Raw genomic sequence first — 20,759 nt, 5'->3', positions numbered from 1 at the left:
AGATGCCTATGTAATCGTCCTCTAACCTCTCACTACTACTAGTATGCATAGTAAAAACCTCAACTTTAAACTAAATATTATCCGCCATAGTTTCTAAAAGTTTTATCTCCATGTCTTTACTCGTTCTCCCTGAACATGACTTACTGAAAGTAATACATCTATGAATGATAAACTTTGATCCTCTAAGTTCTATTTTCCACAACTCACAACTCTTACCATCTCTTAGACAGTCATTTAAGATGCAATCTTCAGCTTTACAATCAAGTTGAATTAACTTGATTTAATTAATAAGCAAAGTTTTTGATGACATTTGAATAAGTGTAGATTTTAGGTTTTCTACTACAAACCACATTAGGTATCTGGAAGTCTATTCTTATGAATGGTGACCAGGTAAGCTGTTTTGACATCAACCTTACCCAAAACAACTATGACAACTCAACAGTCAAATGCATTTTTATCCCTTATCTCTTGCAAAACTCAATAAAGTGCTATGAAACAACCTTCGGGCATCCACCATGACATGACCTTAAATCTCATTCTTGTTCTTGTCATGAAGTCTTTACTAGCTGCTGATGAATAAAAAAATCATTGGAACATTCTAAAAATATAACTCACATATTTTAGATCTTTTAGTCATGACCAATTCACCATGTGAAATCTTCAACACCCCGTGTTCAACTCTACTCCAATAGACTAAATCATAAAACATGCTTATGGATAACAAATTTTAACTGAGCTCTTAACATACCTAAAGTTTTAAAGAAAAAACTCATAAACATCGAACATTTAAAGTATGATCGTCCCAATACCACGAACCCTGCAAGTCTTATTGTCACCCAGGCGAACTACTCCATCTTCCTCCACCTTCAAAGTCTCAAAGTATTCTTTTCTTGGACACATAAGATAAGAGCAATTTGAGTCCATGATCCAAATCTCTTTAGTCTCTAAACTCAACATCACTAATACTTTCATAATTATCCTTATTTGAGCCAATTGTAATCTAAATAGAATCATCATTGCCCCTCCTCTCGGGAAATTCCTCATGAAGTGACCAATTTTATGACAAGTGAATCATTTTAACCTTGACTTGTAAAATCTATTTGATTTCAACATCTCTCTACACTCACTTGGTCCTCTTAAGACACTCAAGTCTTCATCACTATCGTGAATATTTAAATCTTTCACCTTTGAAAGTTTCTTGAATCTCACAATCGTTTAGACTTCATCCAAAGTAATACTACCTTCCTTATCATAAAGAAGAGCATCCTTGAATTGTTAAAATGGTCTAGGTAATAAGTTTAATTAGAGTAAAGTTTTATCCTCATCGTCTATCTTCACCTTAAATCACTAACGGTCTTATAAAATTTTGTCAACTGCTTTATTATAGATTTATTTTGTACCATTCAAAATGAGTATAGTTGTTGTTTCAGACACAACATATGAGGCAAAGACTTGATCATATACAATTATTCAAATTTTATCCATATCAAAGTCTTAGTCATCTCCTTAACGACTTTCCTTAGAACTTTATCCTCTACGCAATAGATAATGACACTTAGAGTCGTGATCTTATCCACCATCTCAAGCTTTGTCTATGTTAAAAAAGTATGACCTTTTCTAGGAAACAATTCAACTGGAACCAAACCAAACCATGTCCCCTTCTATCTTTTTAATAACAAAAATTTACTAAAAAAACAGATCAGGTCTGAACAGTGAATACCCTAATGATAATTTAATAAATAGCTTGCATAGATTATGGCCATTTGAGCCTAAAACAAATGCTCCAATCATTTTTTTGTCTATAGAAAAGCATAAAGATCATATGATTCATGTGTATAAAGTAACAAAAATGATGGAAAAAAAACAACTATAAAATCCCTTGACCATGATGCTTCCAAAAAATCATATAACCTCTATGTAAAAGGACCTACAAAAATGAAAGATGGTCCTTAATTCCTCATGCCATCTTAGGTACTTTTATGACTAAATCAATGCCTTGGATTTTTATGACCATCAAGCTTATATTATGAATGAAATGCAATTGCACTTCAACCTCACTCCAACATACTTTGGAGCATAAGAATAACCATGAAAATTCCAAATAGGATCTATTTACATTGATCCTCACCAGATTTAGCCTTAGATGTTAATCCAGCTAGAAGTTGTTGAAGCCTTTGAGCCCCCGGACCGGGTTTGAGCTTATAAACGTTACCGACCTCGGTACATTTTGGTTTACCAGAACACCAACCACCAAATGTGAATAATCCGTTTCGCTTACGTAGATATTTTTTATCGATCAATTCCATGGCCGGATCGTCTTGTTTGAATTTTCTAGCGAAGGCGGCTCCGCTCGCGATCATTTTGTCCGTGTCGTTTATGTTAAGGACGTGAGGGTGCTGTTTAGGAGGCATGTCCCATGAAATATAATGCAGGTCCGTGTTAACGATCGTTTTAGATAACTCTGGCACATTGCACGCGACAGTTTGGAAGTAGCCTTCGGGCGATGAGAGAAAGTTTGTGTAGTACATTAGAAGGGTTCTTGGTAGATTATCCCAACCCCATATAACGTATTCCACGAAATCGTGCGATAGAACCATCCATGCTGAACCTGAAATTAAGCTACAATAAGTCAACAAAAAAACTTTGAAAAGCAAACTATTACTATATAACTAAGCAATAAATAAGCTAAAAACAGCTTATCCACTGTCATTAGCTGTTTCTACAAGTTCTTTCAAATACTCTCGCAAATACTTATATCAGAAGATAAGCTCAAATATGTCAATCCAAACGGACTCTAAAATGTCATTGTTTGACTAATGGCTTAAGAATAACCATTGCAAATTGTAAAAGCACTATGTTTTGTAAATTGCAGATAGATATATATTGTGCCTTAAGAAATTGTTTCCTATAAGACGATTAAAGGTGCGAAGAGAGAAACCAACCAGTAAACAATTTAAAAGCAGTTGGCAAAGGTCTCTTCGGATTGACCCAAAATACATCCGTCTTTGTTGAATGGTAAAGCCCCGGATCAATTATTAACGGCATCGCTCGTTTATCCCTGCACGATATAGTCCAATTCATCATTATAGACACATTCAGGCTTCATATGTCATCATAGAGAGTGGTAGCAGAAAAAACTTACAGTTTCCATCCTAACCGACTTGTATGATCGATGAAGTTAAGGCTTCTATCTAAATTTGAGAAAGAATATAACAGATCTGCAGAAAAAATCGCAACCTCAACAAGTTTGAATCAGAACAAAATTACAAATACAAAAACAATGATACAAGATTGAGAAACAAACCATCTTGAGTGACGAGAGGATAATCGGAAGCACTAAGATTAATAAACCAATCCCAATCTTTACTTCTCTTAAGCAAAATAGCACAAGCATGAAGAGTATTAGCAACCATCGTCGGTCCCCGGTAGGTAACCATATTAGCCTTCGAGATCACAAACACATTCTTAACCTCAGAGAAAATATGCTGTTTCTCAACCCTAGAAGCGAGTTCCAACCTTTCCTCCAAGGGCGACTCGAGGTCTAAATGAAGGACATAATGGTTTAACGGATGGTAAAGCGCGTGAAGAGTCCTCCAAAGCTTCTCCAAATCGCCTTTAGAACCGGATATCAAATAAGCGAAACGAGGGATTGAAGGCTTAACGGGAGCCGGAGCAGGGGAAATCTTTCTTTCGACAAAAACAAGTGAAGAATTTTGGTTTCTATGTGTGTGTAATGGAAGGAAAAAAAGCGAATTGATCGAATGAATCGACGAGACGAGTCCCATGTTAAAGGATGTTGCTAGAAAAAGCACACAAAAAGCAGATGTAACAAAGAGTGGAAATAACCATTTCTTTTCCATGTTTAAGATTCCCATTGTCATCACCATGGAAATATTCTATATTCCATGAATCATTCAAACATAAAGTGAGAATTCTAATTCTTCATTAAAAACACAACAAACACAATTGTTGCCACTAAAATTCACCACCCTTTTTAGATATCTTCTCAATAATCTCTTTTAGCAGCTGAATATTTCTGTTGAAACAACATCAAACGTTAAAATTCAATAAATTTCTAGTCCAACTGAAACTATAATTTATTGCAATAAAGAAACATCAATCAATAAAGAAACATCCAAAGGGGTTAAACATCAATCCATAAAGAAACATTAGCATAAAAACAATCGAAGAAATGAATATTAAATATAATAAATTCTTAGACAAAACAACATATTTTTTGTCAAAAGAAGAAACAAGAACATGTTTTGCTAACAACAAAAAAAACAAGGATCTAGAACATGGTCTATAAATATCGATGTTTTTAACCAAAAACGTTTGAAAAGGAAAGAAAGTGAATCATTGAAAGCATAGAAGAGAAAGGTAATTACCATGCATGTGAAGAAGATTGATTACTGAGTTAATGATGATGAATCTAGTAATCTAGTAGATCAGAGTGATGAGAAGATGAACATGAGAACAAACCTGTGTTTGTGATGGAAGAAGCGTCCACGTCTAAAAGAGAAGAGAATTGTAGGAGAGAGAAAGGGTCTTAAACTCTAATGTAGAAAGTGGAACACCACAACAAAAACAGCACCAACAACATAAGTTACTATACAACATAAACATATAAAAAAGAATTATTAAAAGAATCGAAGGAGTTCCATTTTGTTGTAACTATGTATGTAATGGACGTGTTGGATTGGACAAAGTGGTTCCATTTATTTAGGGGCTTTCAACATTACTTGACATTTAACAATGCTAGGTGGCGTGACATTTTATAATAACATGTTCCATTTTCATGTGACGTGAAAGAAGTATGTGTATTGGTGGTGTCGTATTAGCATATGAATAATATAATTAATAACATAATTGTAATAGTTTAGTATTTAAAAAATATATATTAGTAATTAATTTTTGAAGTTTTTTAATAATTAAATTATGATAATAACCACTTTATAATTCTCATTAATTTTCTTTTATAAAAAATAAAATTTCATATGTACAACTCATATGATAAAAGGCTATACCATCGTTAAATAGATAGAATGTAAGTTCGAATGCGAAAATGTTTATCTTTTTTATATTTAGTGTGTGTTGAGAAAAGTGAGATGTTTGAATTTAATTTAATTAATATTTGTGAACTAATATGATAATACTAGTTATTAATTAAGTTATAATATCAAACTATGAGAAAATGGAGAAGAAAGTAGAATGGTAACTTTTATGTCTTTCAAAGTAAAAATGGTGTGTCTTTACATGAACCAAAAGGGGTATTTATACTAAGTAGAAATATTACTATTATACTAAGTAAATAATTGGTATTACTATTCTATCTTTGACAAATTATATGTCACCAATTATTTGTCATTACTATTTAAAGTTTGGCAATTTGAATAGATATTTTTAAATAATATAATAGTAATTTATTTAATTATTATAACACTCCCCTTTGAAATATTTATGACGGTGCTCCATTGAAGTCTTGTTGAGGAGAATCCTATGAGAACATAAGTTGCCTCGTTAAAAATCTTATTAGAAAAAACTCACTGGGATAAAAACCTTAATAAGAGAAAAAAAATAGTACAATATTATGCTCCTCCTCAACAGAACACATATAACTCTTCTTTAAAGATCTCGAAGGTGACACATTCTAATATTTTATACATGCTTCTTGAAAATTGATGTAGGAAGTGCCTTTGTAAAGAGATCTGGCATATTATCACTTGAACGAATATACTGAATATCAACCTCTTTGTAAACCAAGGAAGAATCTGGTTTCTCCTAGATCTTTCATTTCAAGTTCTTTCTTTAAATAATTTCTCACTTCTCTGATTTCTTTATTAGTCTCAATAATATTTAAATCACCAACATAAACAATCATTATTACAAATCAGAATATTGTTTTTCTTATAAAAACACAAGGGCAAATAGGATTATTCTCATAGCCTTCTTTAAGTAAATATTCACTTAGCCTATTGTACCACATGTGCCCGGATTGTTTTAACTCATATAATAATCTCTGCAACTTAATTAATTGCATACATTTATCTAGGTTTTGATGTCTCAGGCATTTTAATTCCTTCTGGAATTTTCATGTATATATCAGTATCAAGTGATCCATATAAATAAGCAGTAACAACATCCATAAGATAATTATCAAGATTGTTAAATACTGATAAACTAATTAAATAACGAATAAAGTAATGGCATCCATAACAGGAGAATATGTTACTTCATAGTCAATTCTATGTCTTTGGTAAAAACCTTTTGCAACGAGAAGAGCTTTGTATTTGACAATCACATTTTTCTCATTTCGTTTTCTTACAAAAACCCATTTATACCCGACCGGTTTCACATTTTTAGGTATAGCCATAATAGGGCCAAATACTTTTCGATTTTTAAGAGAATTTAACTCAGTACCTATTGCATCCTTCTAATTTTTCCAGTCATGTCTATTTTGACATTCACTCATAGTTCTTGGCTCTGGATCATCATTTTCATTTATAATTTCACATGCAATGGAGAATGAAAATATTTCATTTATATTCAAACATATTTGGTTCCACACAATTCTAGTATCAACATAATTAATTGAAATCTCGAGATCATTCTTATTTTCAGTTTCATTATCAATGATCTCATTATCATCATCTTGTGATTCTTCGAGAGCACGCTTTTCAATCGTGGATTTATTATTATCTAGTGTCTTTTTAAGATCACTTTTAATCAAATTCACCTTTTCTATTCCTTATCTTTTTCGGGGATTTTTTTCTTTGGATTCCATAGGTCGGCCACGCTTCAAGTATGCCTTAGATGTACTTGCTACATTATTTTGATTTGAAATCTCAATCCTAGCTGGGACATTTATAGCTAGCACGTGTGACTTTGTTACTCTTTTCAAATCAGTAAATGAATCTTGCAATTGATTTGCTAAATCTTGTAAGTTGACTATTTTTTTACATTTTCTTTCCACGATATATTATATGAGTCCAAATGTAATAAATGAGGTACATACCATGTTATGTCATTTTCTAGTTTTTTATTCTCTCCTCATAGAGTTGGAAATTTTGTTTCGTCAAAATGACAATCAACAAATCTTGCTTGAAAAACATCACCTGTTAAAGGTTTAAGATATCTAATAATAGATGTGATTCATACCCCCACATATATACCTAACTTCCTTTGAGGTCTCATCTTTGTTCTTTGTGGTGGTGATATTGAGACATATACTGCACAACCAAATATCTTTAAATGAGAAATATTTGGTTCCTTACCAATTGCAAGTTGATAAGGGGTATGTTTATGATCAGCACTTGGCCATAGACGGAGGAGTGCTGCAACATGTAAAATTTCATGACCCCAAACAATAACTGGTAGTTTAGTTCTCATTATTAATGGTCTAGCAATATATTGAAGACGTTTAATTAATGACTCAGCTAAACCATTTTGTGTATATACCTGAGGAACAAGATGTTCAACAATAATACCAATTGACATGCAATAATTATTAAATGATTCAGATGTAAATTCATCGGCATTGTCAAGTCTAATTTTCTTTCTAGTATAATCAAGAAATTGAGCTCTAAGTTTAATTATTTGTGCAAATTTTTTTGCAAATGTCATATCACGACTTGACAGTAAGCATACATATGACCACATATGTCTCCTTGAATTCTTTCAAGAAATGCATGTGATTTTGTCTTAATCTTGTCAGGTGAATGCTTTGTTATTAGTTTGTCAAGAGAGCAAGTTTCACATGGTCTATCTTCTTTTGTAAGTTTTAAATTTTTCAATGGATGACCATGTGTACTTTCAACTATTTTACGCATCATTGTTGAACCAGGGTGACCTAAACGATCATGCTATAAAAGAACAATTTTAGAATTTCTTTTACTACTAAATTGCATTCAATTTCACGTGTATGTATATATATATATATATATATATATATATATATATATATATATATATATATATATATATATATATATATATATATATATGAGAACATGAGAATGAATCTGAACCATTAGATTTTAAAATAAATGGTTTAGATTATGTGTCAATCTTTTTTTCTCTCTCCTCTATTATTAAAATAAATGATGGAGGAAAGAGAAAAAACAATGACACATAATCTTCACCATTTATTTTAAAATCTAATAGTTTAGATTCATTCTCATATAACTTATCCATTCTCATAAGATATGCTATATATATGGGAGTGTATCCGATGAGAACTGATATCTATTGTGAGAAACGAGAACTATCAATATCAATCGTCAAATTTAATTGACGTCTAAGATTTAAAAATTTCATATCAAGAACAACATACTAGATTCTTTTCTATTAAGCTTAACATTTAAACATTCTATAAAAAAGAAATTCTTACCATAAATATTTTATTTTTTGATTAAATCATTATTAAATTTTTTTAATAAACATACTTAATATTTAGTTAGAATATTATAAGTACAAAATATAACTCAAACGTATTCACTATTTTTATTTAAATTTAAAATTTCTAAACTTTAAATATTTTTCAAAATTAAAGAAAATTCAAAAATCATAAAGAAAAAAAATAGTATTATTATATTTTTATATACTTTTTTAAACGGCCAAAATTATATTAATTTTAAATAGTTAGAAGCATAAATTATTTACTACTCTTTCTAGTAAAAACATATTTTTTTTCATAAAATTATATCATTTAATTTTGTTTAAAAATTTTAACTCTGAGAAAATTAATTTAAGTAAAAATCTATTTTCTCGTTATATTTCAAATTTTATTTATCAAAGTATATATTTTCACAATTTATTTTATTGATTAAATTTCTCTAAAATTACTTTTGAAATCAAACAGGACTCAATATTTTAATAAAAATTTAATTATCACAATCAATATTACTAATAAATTTTTTTACACTAATTAAATATCTCATTCCCTTAATTAACAGTAACTTAAAAAATTGATTTTTTAAACAATTGGTAATTGGTATTCGGGGAAGTGGTAATTGGTATATATATATATATATATATATATATATATATATATATATATATATATATATATATATATATATATATATATATATATATATATATATATATATATATATATATATATATATATATATATATATATATATATATATATATATATATATATATATATATATATATATATATATCAATGTGAGTTAGTTTGGCCCATTGTTAATTACAAATAATTATTTATTTTCTTTAGAAAATTAAATTATTTTATTATTTTTAATTTTTGATAATTTTAGTAATGAACTACGTAATTAGTATTAAATTTTTTACTTAGTAATATTTAGTATATTGATATTAAAATATTGTATGTCATGTTTGGCTTTAAAATTAAGTCCCAAACAATTTAGTTACCCAAAATAAATTGTAAAAAAATATAAATTATATAAAATGCGAGATACAATATTAAAATATGTTTTTTTTAAATTAATTATATAAAAAATAATATTTACAAAAATTAAATGACACAATTTTAACACTAGAAGCGTAAACTATTTACTTATCCTCCTAGTATTAAAAATAAAAACAAAACAAAACAAATTAATACTGTTTTTTTGATTTTTAATTTCTGAATCTTCTTTTAATATTGAAAAATATTTAAAGTTTAGAAAATTTTAATTTTAAATAAAAATATTGAATACATTTGAATAATATTTTCTTGAATACATTTAAAGTTTAGAAAATTAAGTATGTTTATAAAAAATATTTTAATAATGATTTAATCAAAAAATAAAAATATTTATGGTAAGCATTTCTTTTTATAGAATATTTAAATGTTAAGCATTATAGAAAATAATTGAGTATGTTTTTCTTGATATGGATTTTTTAAATCTTAGACGTCAATTAAATCTGACGATTGATATTGATAGTTCTCGTTTCTCACAATAGATATCAGTTCTCACCGGATACGCTCCCTATATATATATATATATATATATATATATATATATATATATATATATATATATATATATATATATATATATATATATATATATATATATAAATAATACAAGCCGATCAAAAGGAATCTTATTTTTGATTTTACATTTCTAATAAATGAAAAATGTTTCTCTTTATATTTAAATCATATTTTCTATAATAGTGAAGAAAAGAGTAATAGACTCTATGATATCAATCTTAAAGTTACAATCTATAACATTAATTCTAAAAGGATTAAATAAATTGAGTTAAATCTGACGTACCTTTGAAATTGTCATTTAAGCCAAATAAATGAAAAACATATTTTTTTTTTTGGGTACAAAAGAGGGCCTTACTTAGATCCACCAAAGTCTTCCTTGGAGTATAAAGAAAAACACTTCTCTTGCATGATAAGTACCGAGAAACAATGAACTAGAAATGATTTTTTATCTTGATACAGACAATAAAACTTCACAAAAAAACATTAGATTCCATCATGTACCTCAATCTACCTCTCACATTCAATATTTAGAGATGATATCCATAACAGTGGTTTCTTGATATGAGGTTGAAGATGATGAATAACATTTAAAGAATCTCACACAATACAACTGCATAATTCTCAACTCTCAACTCTCCACATTCTATGAGGTTTTCTTGAATCTCGAAGATAGTTGGTTGGTGAATGATGAAATCACCTTATGACTTCTCTCAAGTTTCTTTGACAAAGATTGATTGGTTTTAGATGAAATTTGTGGGTTCTCAAAACATAAATATTCAATGGCTTATCAAGAGGTTTCTCTTGATTGTGATTCGAATCACATCATTCTCTAATTCGAATTAGAGTAGAATAGTTAAATTCTTCACTTCTAAGTAAGTTCCTAACTTGAATTAAAATATTTTGTTAGATTCGAATCAAGACATTCAAATTTTTTGATTTAAGACTTCTAATTTGAGATTCAAGCAATACTCAATATTTTGACTTACATCTATTTGCAAAAAGTCTAAAAACATATTTATATGGATCCAAAACTAGCATATTAAATGGAGAGGCGGTTTGTGGTACATATCTAACACAATATGCATAAGGTTACACACAAATTACAACATAGGTAACAAAATATTTTTATGATTATGCGGGCTTAATGAACTACCCACGGCCCATATGGGCTGGTCCTAATGGGTAGCAGGTTTTTCAAAGCTGAGCTAAAAAAATCCTGAAAAATATGGGCTATAATTTTAAAGTCTTCCTATGATTTTGCGGGCCTGGCAGACCGACCCATATGGGCTAGCACATTTTGAGAGCTCTAACATTCACAACATAGATAACAAAATTTACAACAATTGTTAATGAATACAACAATTTTTATTTGCTAATAAATGTAACGACGATTTTTATCTGCTAATGAATGCATCCGTTTCTATTTTCTAATGATTGATATTGAATGTATTATTTGTTGCTAGCAAATATTATTAAATGCATTGGAGAAAAAACATGCATATGCCGTCTAATTATGTTTGTTGCAACACTATTATATAGCGAGCATCGAATGATTTAGATTATACCAACCGATTAACTTGCTTTTTTATAATATATTTTTTTGGTTGTACTTGTTGTATCTACCATAACTAACTATGACTCTTTAACCCATGTGAGACTTCAACTTCTTACATAAGCCTTCAGGACCAAGGGTGTTCTGAAGGGTAAAAAGGCCAATGAAACAATTATAACAAAATCAACTTTAGACAATTTACATAGATTTATCGAAATCATCGTCTTTAACCTTTCTCAATATCAAATCAAATAATAAAATCGGTCAAACCCTTTAATTATCTTATCAAACTCATTGGGTTCGATTTTTCAAAAAATAAAATAAAATTACCAAATCTCTAAAGCTTTATAGTTACCTACCTACATATTCACCTAATATTCCCCAAATGAGAAAAAATCCATTCTTGTATTCAAACATAGCCTTGGAACATTTTTGTAGTCAAAGGTACAAACACTAAATCCCTATAAAGCATATTTTCTACTTAAAGAAACAAACCTTCCATTGATTCCTAGAATAATAACAACATATAGGTAATGGTAATTTTAGAATCATTCTAAGAAGAACCAAAATCACAAAAACCCAAAACCCATTTTCTTAATTTTCATTTTACCTTTTTACCCAATTAAAGAAAAATTTAAAAAAAAATAAAAAACAAAATTGAAAATTCCAAAATAACAGTGTGAAGAAAAAACATTAGCCCTACGTTTTTACCGTTTCGAAGAAATCGAGGTAGCGAAATCAACTGTCGAACATGCAAAAATCTTTATCCTTAATTTGTTTATGTATAAATACCGACACGGTAAAATGTTGTATTTCTCTTTCTCTCTCTCCCCTCCCTGTTTCTCTCTCTATCTCCCTCTCTCCGAAACGGGTTCTGATTCAACCTGCACGTGGAGGGACTCAGGAAGAAGAAAACAGAGCGAGATCTGACCCATTTTTTCAATCTCACATTTTTTGGGTTTCTACATAATTTGGAATTGAATTCGGAGACCCTTTTTCAAAAGGGGTCTTCTTCTCTACAAATCTCCTTACCTCTCTACACTGGTATTCTCTTCTTTTCTATTCTGTTCTATTCAATTCTCTCTGTTTTTTTTGCTTCTGCAGTTTTTCTTTTCTTCAGCTCAAGGTTTGTTTTTGTGCATCAATGATGGAGTAATTGATTATTCAGATCATGCCCTTTAGTTTTTATTTTTTGATTTTGATGTCTTTGTCTGAGATCATGAGATTTGGATTTTGCATGTTGGGTTTGATGAGTTTGATGATAATTGAATAAGATTGATTTTAACCCTAAAAAATCGGATTTTTATTTTTATTTTTATGAATAGTCAATCTGGATTTTGATGTTTGTGATTTTTATTGTTTGCATGTTTGAGATTAAGATGCTAAACTTTAGATCTCTTTTTTTGATGTCATGGGCTATGCTTGGATTGGTTGTCTGTTATCAAATTGAAGCAATTCTTTTATCTGTTGAATTGAAGTGTTGATTGTGTTCATATTGGTTTGTTCTGCATGTGATGTGTCTTTTTTACTATTGGAATTTGCTGCATGTGTATCTGTTTGTGTGTTTTGGTTGTTTGATAATGATGTTATGATGTTTATGTTTCTGAAATTTTTATCTTTAATTCATGATCAGCATTTGAGTATCGGTTTTTTGGATCGACGATTGAGTTTTATACATGCTGCTGAATCTTAGATACATTGATACGTTATATGTTTGTTTGATTTATTTATTTTGATTTAGGTTGCTAGGATTTTGTAGTTGGAGCCATGGCGGTTGAGATTGCGGGATTTGAGATGGTTCAAGGACCGATTGAGAACGGCGTTGAAGGAGGCAAATCTGTTGCGCATGAACAGGAGAATGGAAAGCTGGAACAAGATCTGGGAGCTGGTGAGGCTATCAAATTTGGCTCACATGGAGATGAATCTGCTAAAGGGGAAGCTAATGATGTTGCTGATTCCAATACCCCGAAGAACGCTGCTGAAGAGTGGCCTGCGCCTAAGCAGATTCATTCGTTTTATTTTGTCAGGTGCAGGCCTTATGATGATCCATCCATCAAAACTAAGATTGATCTGCTTGATAAAGAGATCAGCAAGAAAAATCAAGCTCGGTTTCAGATCACTGAAGCACTGAAGGCAAAGCGGGTGAGTTGGTGGTAGTTCATCATTGTTTTTTGTCAGATTCGTAACTGTACAAAAACCTAAAAAGACAAAACCATTTTACTTATTATTACTGTGATGCCTGTAAATGATATGCTCGAGTTGTCAATTAGTGCGAATGAGTCCAATAATTTATTTTCCGGTCTAGAAGGCATACATGATTTAGTGTCTCTTAACTCGAGGCGCGTTGAACGGAAACGGTAAGAGGCACATTTTGTTCTCCTATGTTGGAAGCATACACGTTTTGGTGCCTCGACATTGAACAATAAACCATAAAAGTAACGTTTTTTCTCCACTGCCGAAATTTTATCTTTCAGTCATCTGACATGTAATTAAAATTAATGTGGATTGCGCATGACTCGGCCATGGGAAGTTTTCTCTATTGAAATTTTATAATCTTAATATAAGTATATTTGATTTTTACTCTTCCCTGCAGTCGGAACGATCAGAGTTGATTTCTCAGATTAAGATTCTAAGAGGTGACAGCAAGCAATTTCAGACTATCTTTGATGAGAAAATGAAGGAGATTGAGCCTCTGCAGCAGGCATTGGGAAAGATGCGTAATAATCGCAGTGGTATATGCTCATCTGAGGAGGAACTCAATGATGTTGTATGTCATCAGTCTCCTAGTTGTTTTTTAATCCAGAGCTCACTTTACCTGCGTTGTATCTAATTCCAACCTGAGTTCTCTACTCACTCATTGTCGGTATGCTTTTATGGATACAGATATATAGCTTACAGTACCGCATTCAGCACGAGAGCATTCCATTGACTGAGGAAAAGCAAATCCTCCGAGAAATCAAGCAGCTTGAAGGGACAAGGGAGAAAGTTATTGCTAACGCTGCAATCAGGACCAAGTTGCAGGATACTATTGGGCAGAAAGATGTCATCCAAGATCAGGTTAAGGTAAGATATCAGTTTTCGTTAGTTTGCTAGTGTTTTTTTAAGAGTTCTGATTTTTTAATTATATCTATATTATTAGTTGAAAAATCCTTGGGATGTTTAATTTTCTTGCAGCTTATAGGTGGGGATTTGGATGGTGTGAAGAAGGAGAGACAAGCGATTCGGTCCAAAATCCTTAAAATTGATGATGAGCTGAAAACCATCGACACTGCTATCCAGACTCTGCAGGAAGAGCTTGCAGGTGTTACTCAGAAGAGGGAACAGACTTTTGAGAGCATTCAGAAGCTTAGGAAACAGCGTGATGAGGGGGTATGTTTTCCTTCATTTGGTTGTGAATTAATTTTCTGTTGGTGTTTTCAATCATACTTTTTGTGAAGTTTGTACCTAAAATATGCTGTTTAAGTTTTAGTTGAAACTGCGATAACAATCACAAGTTCTATCAAACAGACACTTGTTGAGCATAGTGTAATTTTTGTCCTTGATGTAAATTTAATTTAACCAAGCTTGATGCTGTTGCTGATGTAACTATGCAGTAATTTTTGTCGTTATTTCTAACTCATTTTTTTAATTTCTGAATTTGAATTGGTATTTTCTTTTTCAGAACTCCTATTTCTACCAAAGTCGTACACTTCTGACCAAGGCACGAGATCTGGCCGCTAAGAAAGATGTTAATGCTCTTGATGAACTTTCACAGACAGAGGTTAGTTGGTGCTATTGAGTCGTCGATGATGGCATTTCACAGTAACTGTCCTTTTTCCATGTTTTCCCTGACTGATATCGGTTGTGGTTGGATCTAATTTTTTATTTTATTTTCTCTCCTGATTGCAGGTTGAGAAATTCATGTCACTTTGGAACGGTGGCAAAACTTTCAGGGATGATTACGAGAAGAGAATCTTATCATCATTGGACATGCGACAGCTGAGTCGGGACGGGCGCATGAGGAACCCTGACGAGAAGCCACTGCTGGAAGAACCAAAACCTGCTGTGACTGAGCCATTACCAAGAGCCATCGCGAAACAGCCAAAGGAGGAGCCTAAGCCTTCTCCGGTAGAAACTTTGGCTGCTCAGAAAGAAACCAAAACTAAAGGCAGGGATTTGAAAACTAAGTCGGATAATGATGATTATGAATTTGAAAATCCTCATAAGGATACCCCTGCTGCGAAAGAGCCTGAAATCGATCCAGCAAAGGCAAAAGAGATTAAAAGAGAAGAGGAAATTGCAAAAGCGAAGCTGGCTGCGGAAAGGAAGAAGAAGTTGGCCGAGAAAGCTGCAGCCAAAGCAGCTCTCAAAGCTCAAAAGGAAGCTGAGAAGAAGCTTAAGGTAATTTACTTTTTGATGTGATTCTTATTTTATTAGTTTCTCTCCTGCTAATAGCTTATAGCTTATTCTATAGAGATAAAATTTTGAAAATGTGATTTTTTTTTCCAGGACCGTGAGAAGAAGGCGAAGAAGAAATCAGGAGCTGTTACCATTCCCCAGGAGGAACAGGAAGCTGCAGAGGTCGAGGCAACCGAACCCGAAAAGGTTAATGATGTTGTTGAGGCCGCGGCTCCAGTGAAGGAAAAGGTGACAAAGGAGAGCAGTCTGAGGTCCAGAAGCCGAGCAAAGGGACCAGAGTCGATTCCAAAAGCTATTCTGAAGCGCAAGAAGTCCAACAATTACTTGATATGGATTGCTGTTGCTGCTTTGTTAGTCGTGCTGCTGTTGGTGCTCGGATACACCTATGTTCTCTAAATAAGAAGTTTAGTTCTAGAAGGAGCTGCGAAACCGATTTTCCTATTGGGTGGCTAGGTTTGTGAGGTAGCTTAAGTTATTTCTGTTCTATACATCCTCTTAGGGGAGTTGAATCGACAAAACACATTTACTTTGTTGTGTGCTTTTGCTCCTGTCTTTTGGAAAAAAGCTATATACACTAGTTTGGATACTTAATTTTCAAATTTTGTTCAGATATCATGAGTTTTTATTGGAAGGTTTGTTTTGTTTCAATATTATTTTTATTATCCGGTCTTGAGACCGACTAATGGAACGACTAATCTAAGAAAACTATCTCAATATCCACTAGAGGGGTGCATTTAAAGCCAAAGCAAAGTTTTATATGGACAGGGCTAATACAAGGATTGTTAGCATTTCAGCAGAATTCGGACATGAGAATCTTGAGAGAAGTACACTCTCAAGAATTGAAAACCTTGAGAAGAGTACACTTTCAGGACTCGAGCCTTCACTAACTGACAAACCCTTCATCTCAAGACTCGAGCCTTCACCAACCGGCAAAACCCTTCATCTCAGGACTCGAGCCTTCACCAACCGGCAAACCCTTTTGAGAAAATTAGATACCTCAAATTTAGGATGCTTTTTATTTAATGGAATTTACATAGTTTTACTATTTGATTAGTTGGTTTGACCAATAATTTACATAGCCACTGAAGTTGAAATTAGTTGGAAGCAAAGTTGTTGCTCCATTAATAATATAATAATGTGATTTTAGACTTAGGCATGAGAATGGGGCTCAAGTTGTTCTGATTTTTGACTTATGGGTAAAGTAGAGTTTGGTCTATAAGGTTTTGTGGAACTTGGTTTGTCGTGGTGTGTGGATACAATTTTATAAGAGTTTATGTACTATTTTTCAAAATTAAATAATGTTATGCATTTATATACATTATATATAAAAAACTTTATATCAAATACATCAAATTTACCTTCATCAAATATGTGTTTTGAAAAACAATGATTTTACATAGAAGTTTTTTATGTCTTTTTTATGGGATTCTATGATTTTTTTTTTTTTTCTCTCTAGACACTTTAAATATTAAAGTAGATTAATGATTTTTTTATCCATATATATTTCCAATTATGTTGTATTTTGTTTTCAATATGTATTAAATATTTTTATCTAAATATAAGTAATTCTTTCTCTAAAGAATAAATTTGTAAAATTATACATTTTATTAATTTACTGATGTAATAAAGATGTTATAAGATTTTTTTTAGGTTTTTCACCACCGATTTAATCCAGTTTGGAGGTCAGTTCTTGACTCAATTGGGTCCATCTCTCTCTCGATCGCAGTTGCAAAGGATCAAACTGTTATTCTCCATATCAAGTCTAACGTCAATCACCACTGAATCAACTAAGATTAATGTTAGCAAAATAAGATTTAAACGAGACTCTTACAACTCTTTTATACCTTTTTCATCCCAATTTTTCTATTCTCCATCTGTTCCAATCTCTCTATTCACCGTCCTCATTTTTATTTCCTTATTTTAAATTCGAGGATTTTATTCTCTATTTCAATAAATTTCTACAATTTTTTAAAATTTATTTAAATAAAAAATTAAATGTATTTATTATTAATTAATACTCTTTTTGTAGATTTAGAAATTTATAAAGATAAAAAATTAAATATATTTTATTATTAATTAAAATATATTTTATCCTATTAAAAAACACTTTTTAGATTTATCAGAAATTAATGTATTTGGTTTAAACAATAGACTAGATACATTAAATAAATTGATTCTCCAATAAATTTATTTTTTTTATAAATAGTAATATTATATATTTTTAATATTTATAAAAATATAAAAAAGACAAAAAGTAAATAGGAATTTAAAATTTCATATTAAATTAAAAATATTGTGATAATTTAGTCGGAATGAGATTTATCCTGTCCTCAAAATGTTTTTTGGGGGAATTTCTATATCTTATTGTTCTGGGCAAGACAAAATCTTAGTGAGAATTCTAATCAACAGATGCAAATTGATATTGTAAATGAACATATGTGGAAATATATGTTAGAATTAAAGTGAAATCTTTAGAATATATGTTTGAATTCTAAAGTGTAACTTTTATTAAAATTGTGGTTTTGTGGTTCTTAATTACATTACACTATTTTATATAACTCATTAATTATGCGACATAATATAAATAAAAAAATATAAATGAATTTAATGATAATAAATAGGATATTATTAAACTTTATTTTTTAAATTTAAAATAAGTAAATGTAAAATATCATAATATATGGTAATAAAATAAAATCATAATATATTTTTTTCTATAAACTGCATGAACAAAAAGTATTAACATATATTGACTATAATTTCAAAAAAAAATTATCGTAATAAATGAAAATTTTAAAAAATTATTATTAATCAATATTTGGCATAAAAAATTTACTTTATAAATTCAATAAATAAGCCATGTATCTAGTCTATTTAATTATATATATTGATTATTAATTTAAGAAATAACTTTTATGTTATAATAAAGATTAGTTAGAATATTAATAATTGAGTCATGCTAACGAGTGTCCCAGAAGGGACACTCTTTAAGAATTTCAAATAAAAAAATTATATTAAATACAAAAACATACCTTTATTTGTTTAAAAAAGCCATTTATTTTAATTTTAACAAATATTTTCAAACAAAAATATATATTTTTAAACTATTAACGAGTGTCTATGAAATACTCGTTACCATTTCCCTTAACAATTTTACCTTTTTTTTTATAATTTTTTAATCCATCCCTACTTCAACTTTTATGAGTCTTTGATATTTTAATTTTAATATAAATGTATTTTCAACTAATTTTATATAAATAAATTTAAATAAAAATTATTAACTCGAATGAATTTAAATATGTTTGTTTGAATTTATTGAAAAACATTTTTAATATTCTATTTATATCATGGTGTGAACATTTTTCAAAAAAAAATTATGTTAAAAAAACCATTTTAAGTTTTTTTTTATAGAAAATGATTTTTTATAGAAGAAATAAAAATACGCAATCAATTTTTTAAGAAAATAGTTATTGATAAAGGAAAATGATTATACTTTTATACTCATCTAATTTAAATTTTAATCTATATGAAATAAGTTTATAAAAATGAACTTATTGATTGATACTTGAAGGAAAACTCATCTAGAACTCTCCAATAATTTGGCGGTTTGAATGTAGTTAGTTAGGTGTTGTGAATAATAGGACAGTACGGGGTATCAATTCAATATCCTTATCTTCGCCTAACTATTTTGACTTTGAATGCTTGAGTTGAGTTTGAGGTAATGTGTCAAGGCGCGATCATATCAACTCAGAATTTGCTTACAAGACTTAAATAGGTGGGTCACCTTTATCACACATTTATTCAATTGTAAGAAATTTAAGAGTTTTTTAGCTTTAAAAGTACTTATTTATTTTATATTTTTAAAAATGTTTTTGAAGATATTAAATGTACTTTTCAAATTTGACTTCTCATAACATAAATATACATTAATAAAAATTATAATTATAATTTTTAAAAAAAAATGTATTTAAACAATAATTTTTATGAAAAATTAATTGAAATAGCTTTAAATTAAGTGATTTTTTTTAAAATTTTGATGTTTAAAAAAATTTATAAATAAAAGAAGTTTAAAACAACATTTTAAAAAATTGATGTTATTTTTTTCAAAAAGTTTACAATTTACTCATTTGATGCATTTAAAAAAAAACTATTGATGTTATTTTTACAATTTTTAAAATGTTAATTTATGCCTATTTTATAAAATAATATTTCTATTGATGTTATTTTTACAATTGATGTCATTTTTACAGTTTGGTTTAGGATTTATTTGATTAACTTATAATTTAAATAAATTCTTAAATGGATAATATTCAACCAGGTGTATGCAAAATATTTCTTTAGTGAATTTACAATTCTACCATTTTCAGAATTATAATTATATCTTCATTCTTAAAAGGATTTTTTCTCACAAAAGCACTTAGACTAAAATATTAGTGGAAGAAAGTGAAATAAAACATTAGTGAGAAAGAGAGTGAGAGAGAGGTGTGTCAAAACACGTTTATGGATGATATAAAACGAGAAAAGGGACCTCTATTTATAGTCTATACGCTGGCTCAAAAAAGGAATTTAAAATAAGTGTTTTTTATGATCATCTAATCAATTGACACATCTTCACAACCGATTAGAAGTTTGAAATATAATCGGTTGTAAGTTTAAAAGTCATTTTAACAGCTCCCATTTCATCTGGCACAACTTGAAGATTTTTTTGAAGGTACTTTCTTTGGTAAAGACATTTTGAAAAACATTTTAATGTGTGTGCTTTAGCCATGAACTTCTATGATTAGGCTGGGGTGTCTTTCGTTGATTTTGGTTGATTGTTGGATCTTCTCTAAGAATTGC

The 20,759-nt window shown here is 29.8% G+C and overlaps 2 protein-coding genes across 3 annotated transcripts; one reads left to right on the top strand and one right to left on the bottom strand.

Annotated features, from left to right (window-relative positions):
• Window positions 1-1,770: 1,770 nt before the first annotated feature.
• Window positions 1,771-4,690, bottom strand: LOC131627993 (beta-glucuronosyltransferase GlcAT14A-like). 2 transcript variants are annotated; one of them, XM_058898855.1, is made up of 5 exons: window positions 4,389-4,690; window positions 3,305-4,036; window positions 3,143-3,218; window positions 2,943-3,058; window positions 1,771-2,608 (listed from the first exon to the last, which is right to left on the bottom strand). In XM_058898855.1, exons 2-5 carry the CDS (start codon window positions 3,885-3,887, stop codon window positions 2,109-2,111), a joined length of 1,275 nt encoding a protein of 424 aa, XP_058754838.1. In that variant the 5' UTR covers window positions 3,888-4,036; window positions 4,389-4,690; the 3' UTR covers window positions 1,771-2,108. The 2 variants fall into 2 exon arrangements, with proteins under 2 accessions (XP_058754838.1, XP_058754837.1); XM_058898854.1 differs by having other exon boundaries at window positions 4,483-4,690.
• Window positions 4,691-12,336: 7,646 nt separating this feature from the next.
• LOC131627992 (proton pump-interactor 1-like) lies at window positions 12,337-16,568 on the top strand. Its single transcript, XM_058898853.1, has 8 exons — window positions 12,337-12,566; window positions 13,264-13,664; window positions 14,116-14,289; window positions 14,406-14,585; window positions 14,697-14,891; window positions 15,184-15,282; window positions 15,411-15,902; window positions 16,011-16,568. The coding sequence occupies exons 2-8, from the start codon at window positions 13,290-13,292 to the stop codon at window positions 16,314-16,316; spliced, it is 1,821 nt and encodes a 606-aa protein (XP_058754836.1). The 5' UTR covers window positions 12,337-12,566; window positions 13,264-13,289; the 3' UTR covers window positions 16,317-16,568.
• Window positions 16,569-20,759: the final 4,191 nt, after the last annotated feature.

The sequence above is a fragment of the Vicia villosa genome, unplaced genomic scaffold (assembly GCF_029867415.1).
Source record: "Vicia villosa cultivar HV-30 ecotype Madison, WI unplaced genomic scaffold, Vvil1.0 ctg.000418F_1_1, whole genome shotgun sequence".
Taxonomy (NCBI): Eukaryota; Viridiplantae; Streptophyta; class Magnoliopsida; order Fabales; family Fabaceae; genus Vicia; species Vicia villosa.
Note: the sequence above shows the minus strand (reverse complement) of the source record. Positions and strands in the feature narration are given on the sequence as shown.

Excerpts from the sequence above, each read along its gene's own strand:
- LOC131627992 (XM_058898853.1), top strand. The coding sequence starts at position 13,290 with ATGGCGGTTGAGATTGCGGGATTTGAGATGGTTCAAGGACCGATTGAG. Across the intron at positions 13,665-14,115 it reads AAGCACTGAAGGCAAAGCGG|TCGGAACGATCAGAGTTGAT; the intron begins GTGAGTTGGTGG and ends TCTTCCCTGCAG. Across the intron at positions 15,903-16,010 it reads AAGCTGAGAAGAAGCTTAAG|GACCGTGAGAAGAAGGCGAA; the intron begins GTAATTTACTTT and ends TTTTTTTTCCAG.
- LOC131627993 (XM_058898855.1), bottom strand. The coding sequence starts at position 3,887 with ATGGTGATGACAATGGGAATCTTAAACATGGAAAAGAAATGGTTATTT. Across the intron at positions 3,219-3,304 it reads TCCTCTCGTCACTCAAGATG|ATCTGTTATATTCTTTCTCA; the intron begins GTTTGTTTCTCA and ends TTTTTTCTGCAG. Across the intron at positions 3,059-3,142 it reads AGTCGGTTAGGATGGAAACT|GGATAAACGAGCGATGCCGT; the intron begins GTAAGTTTTTTC and ends TATATCGTGCAG.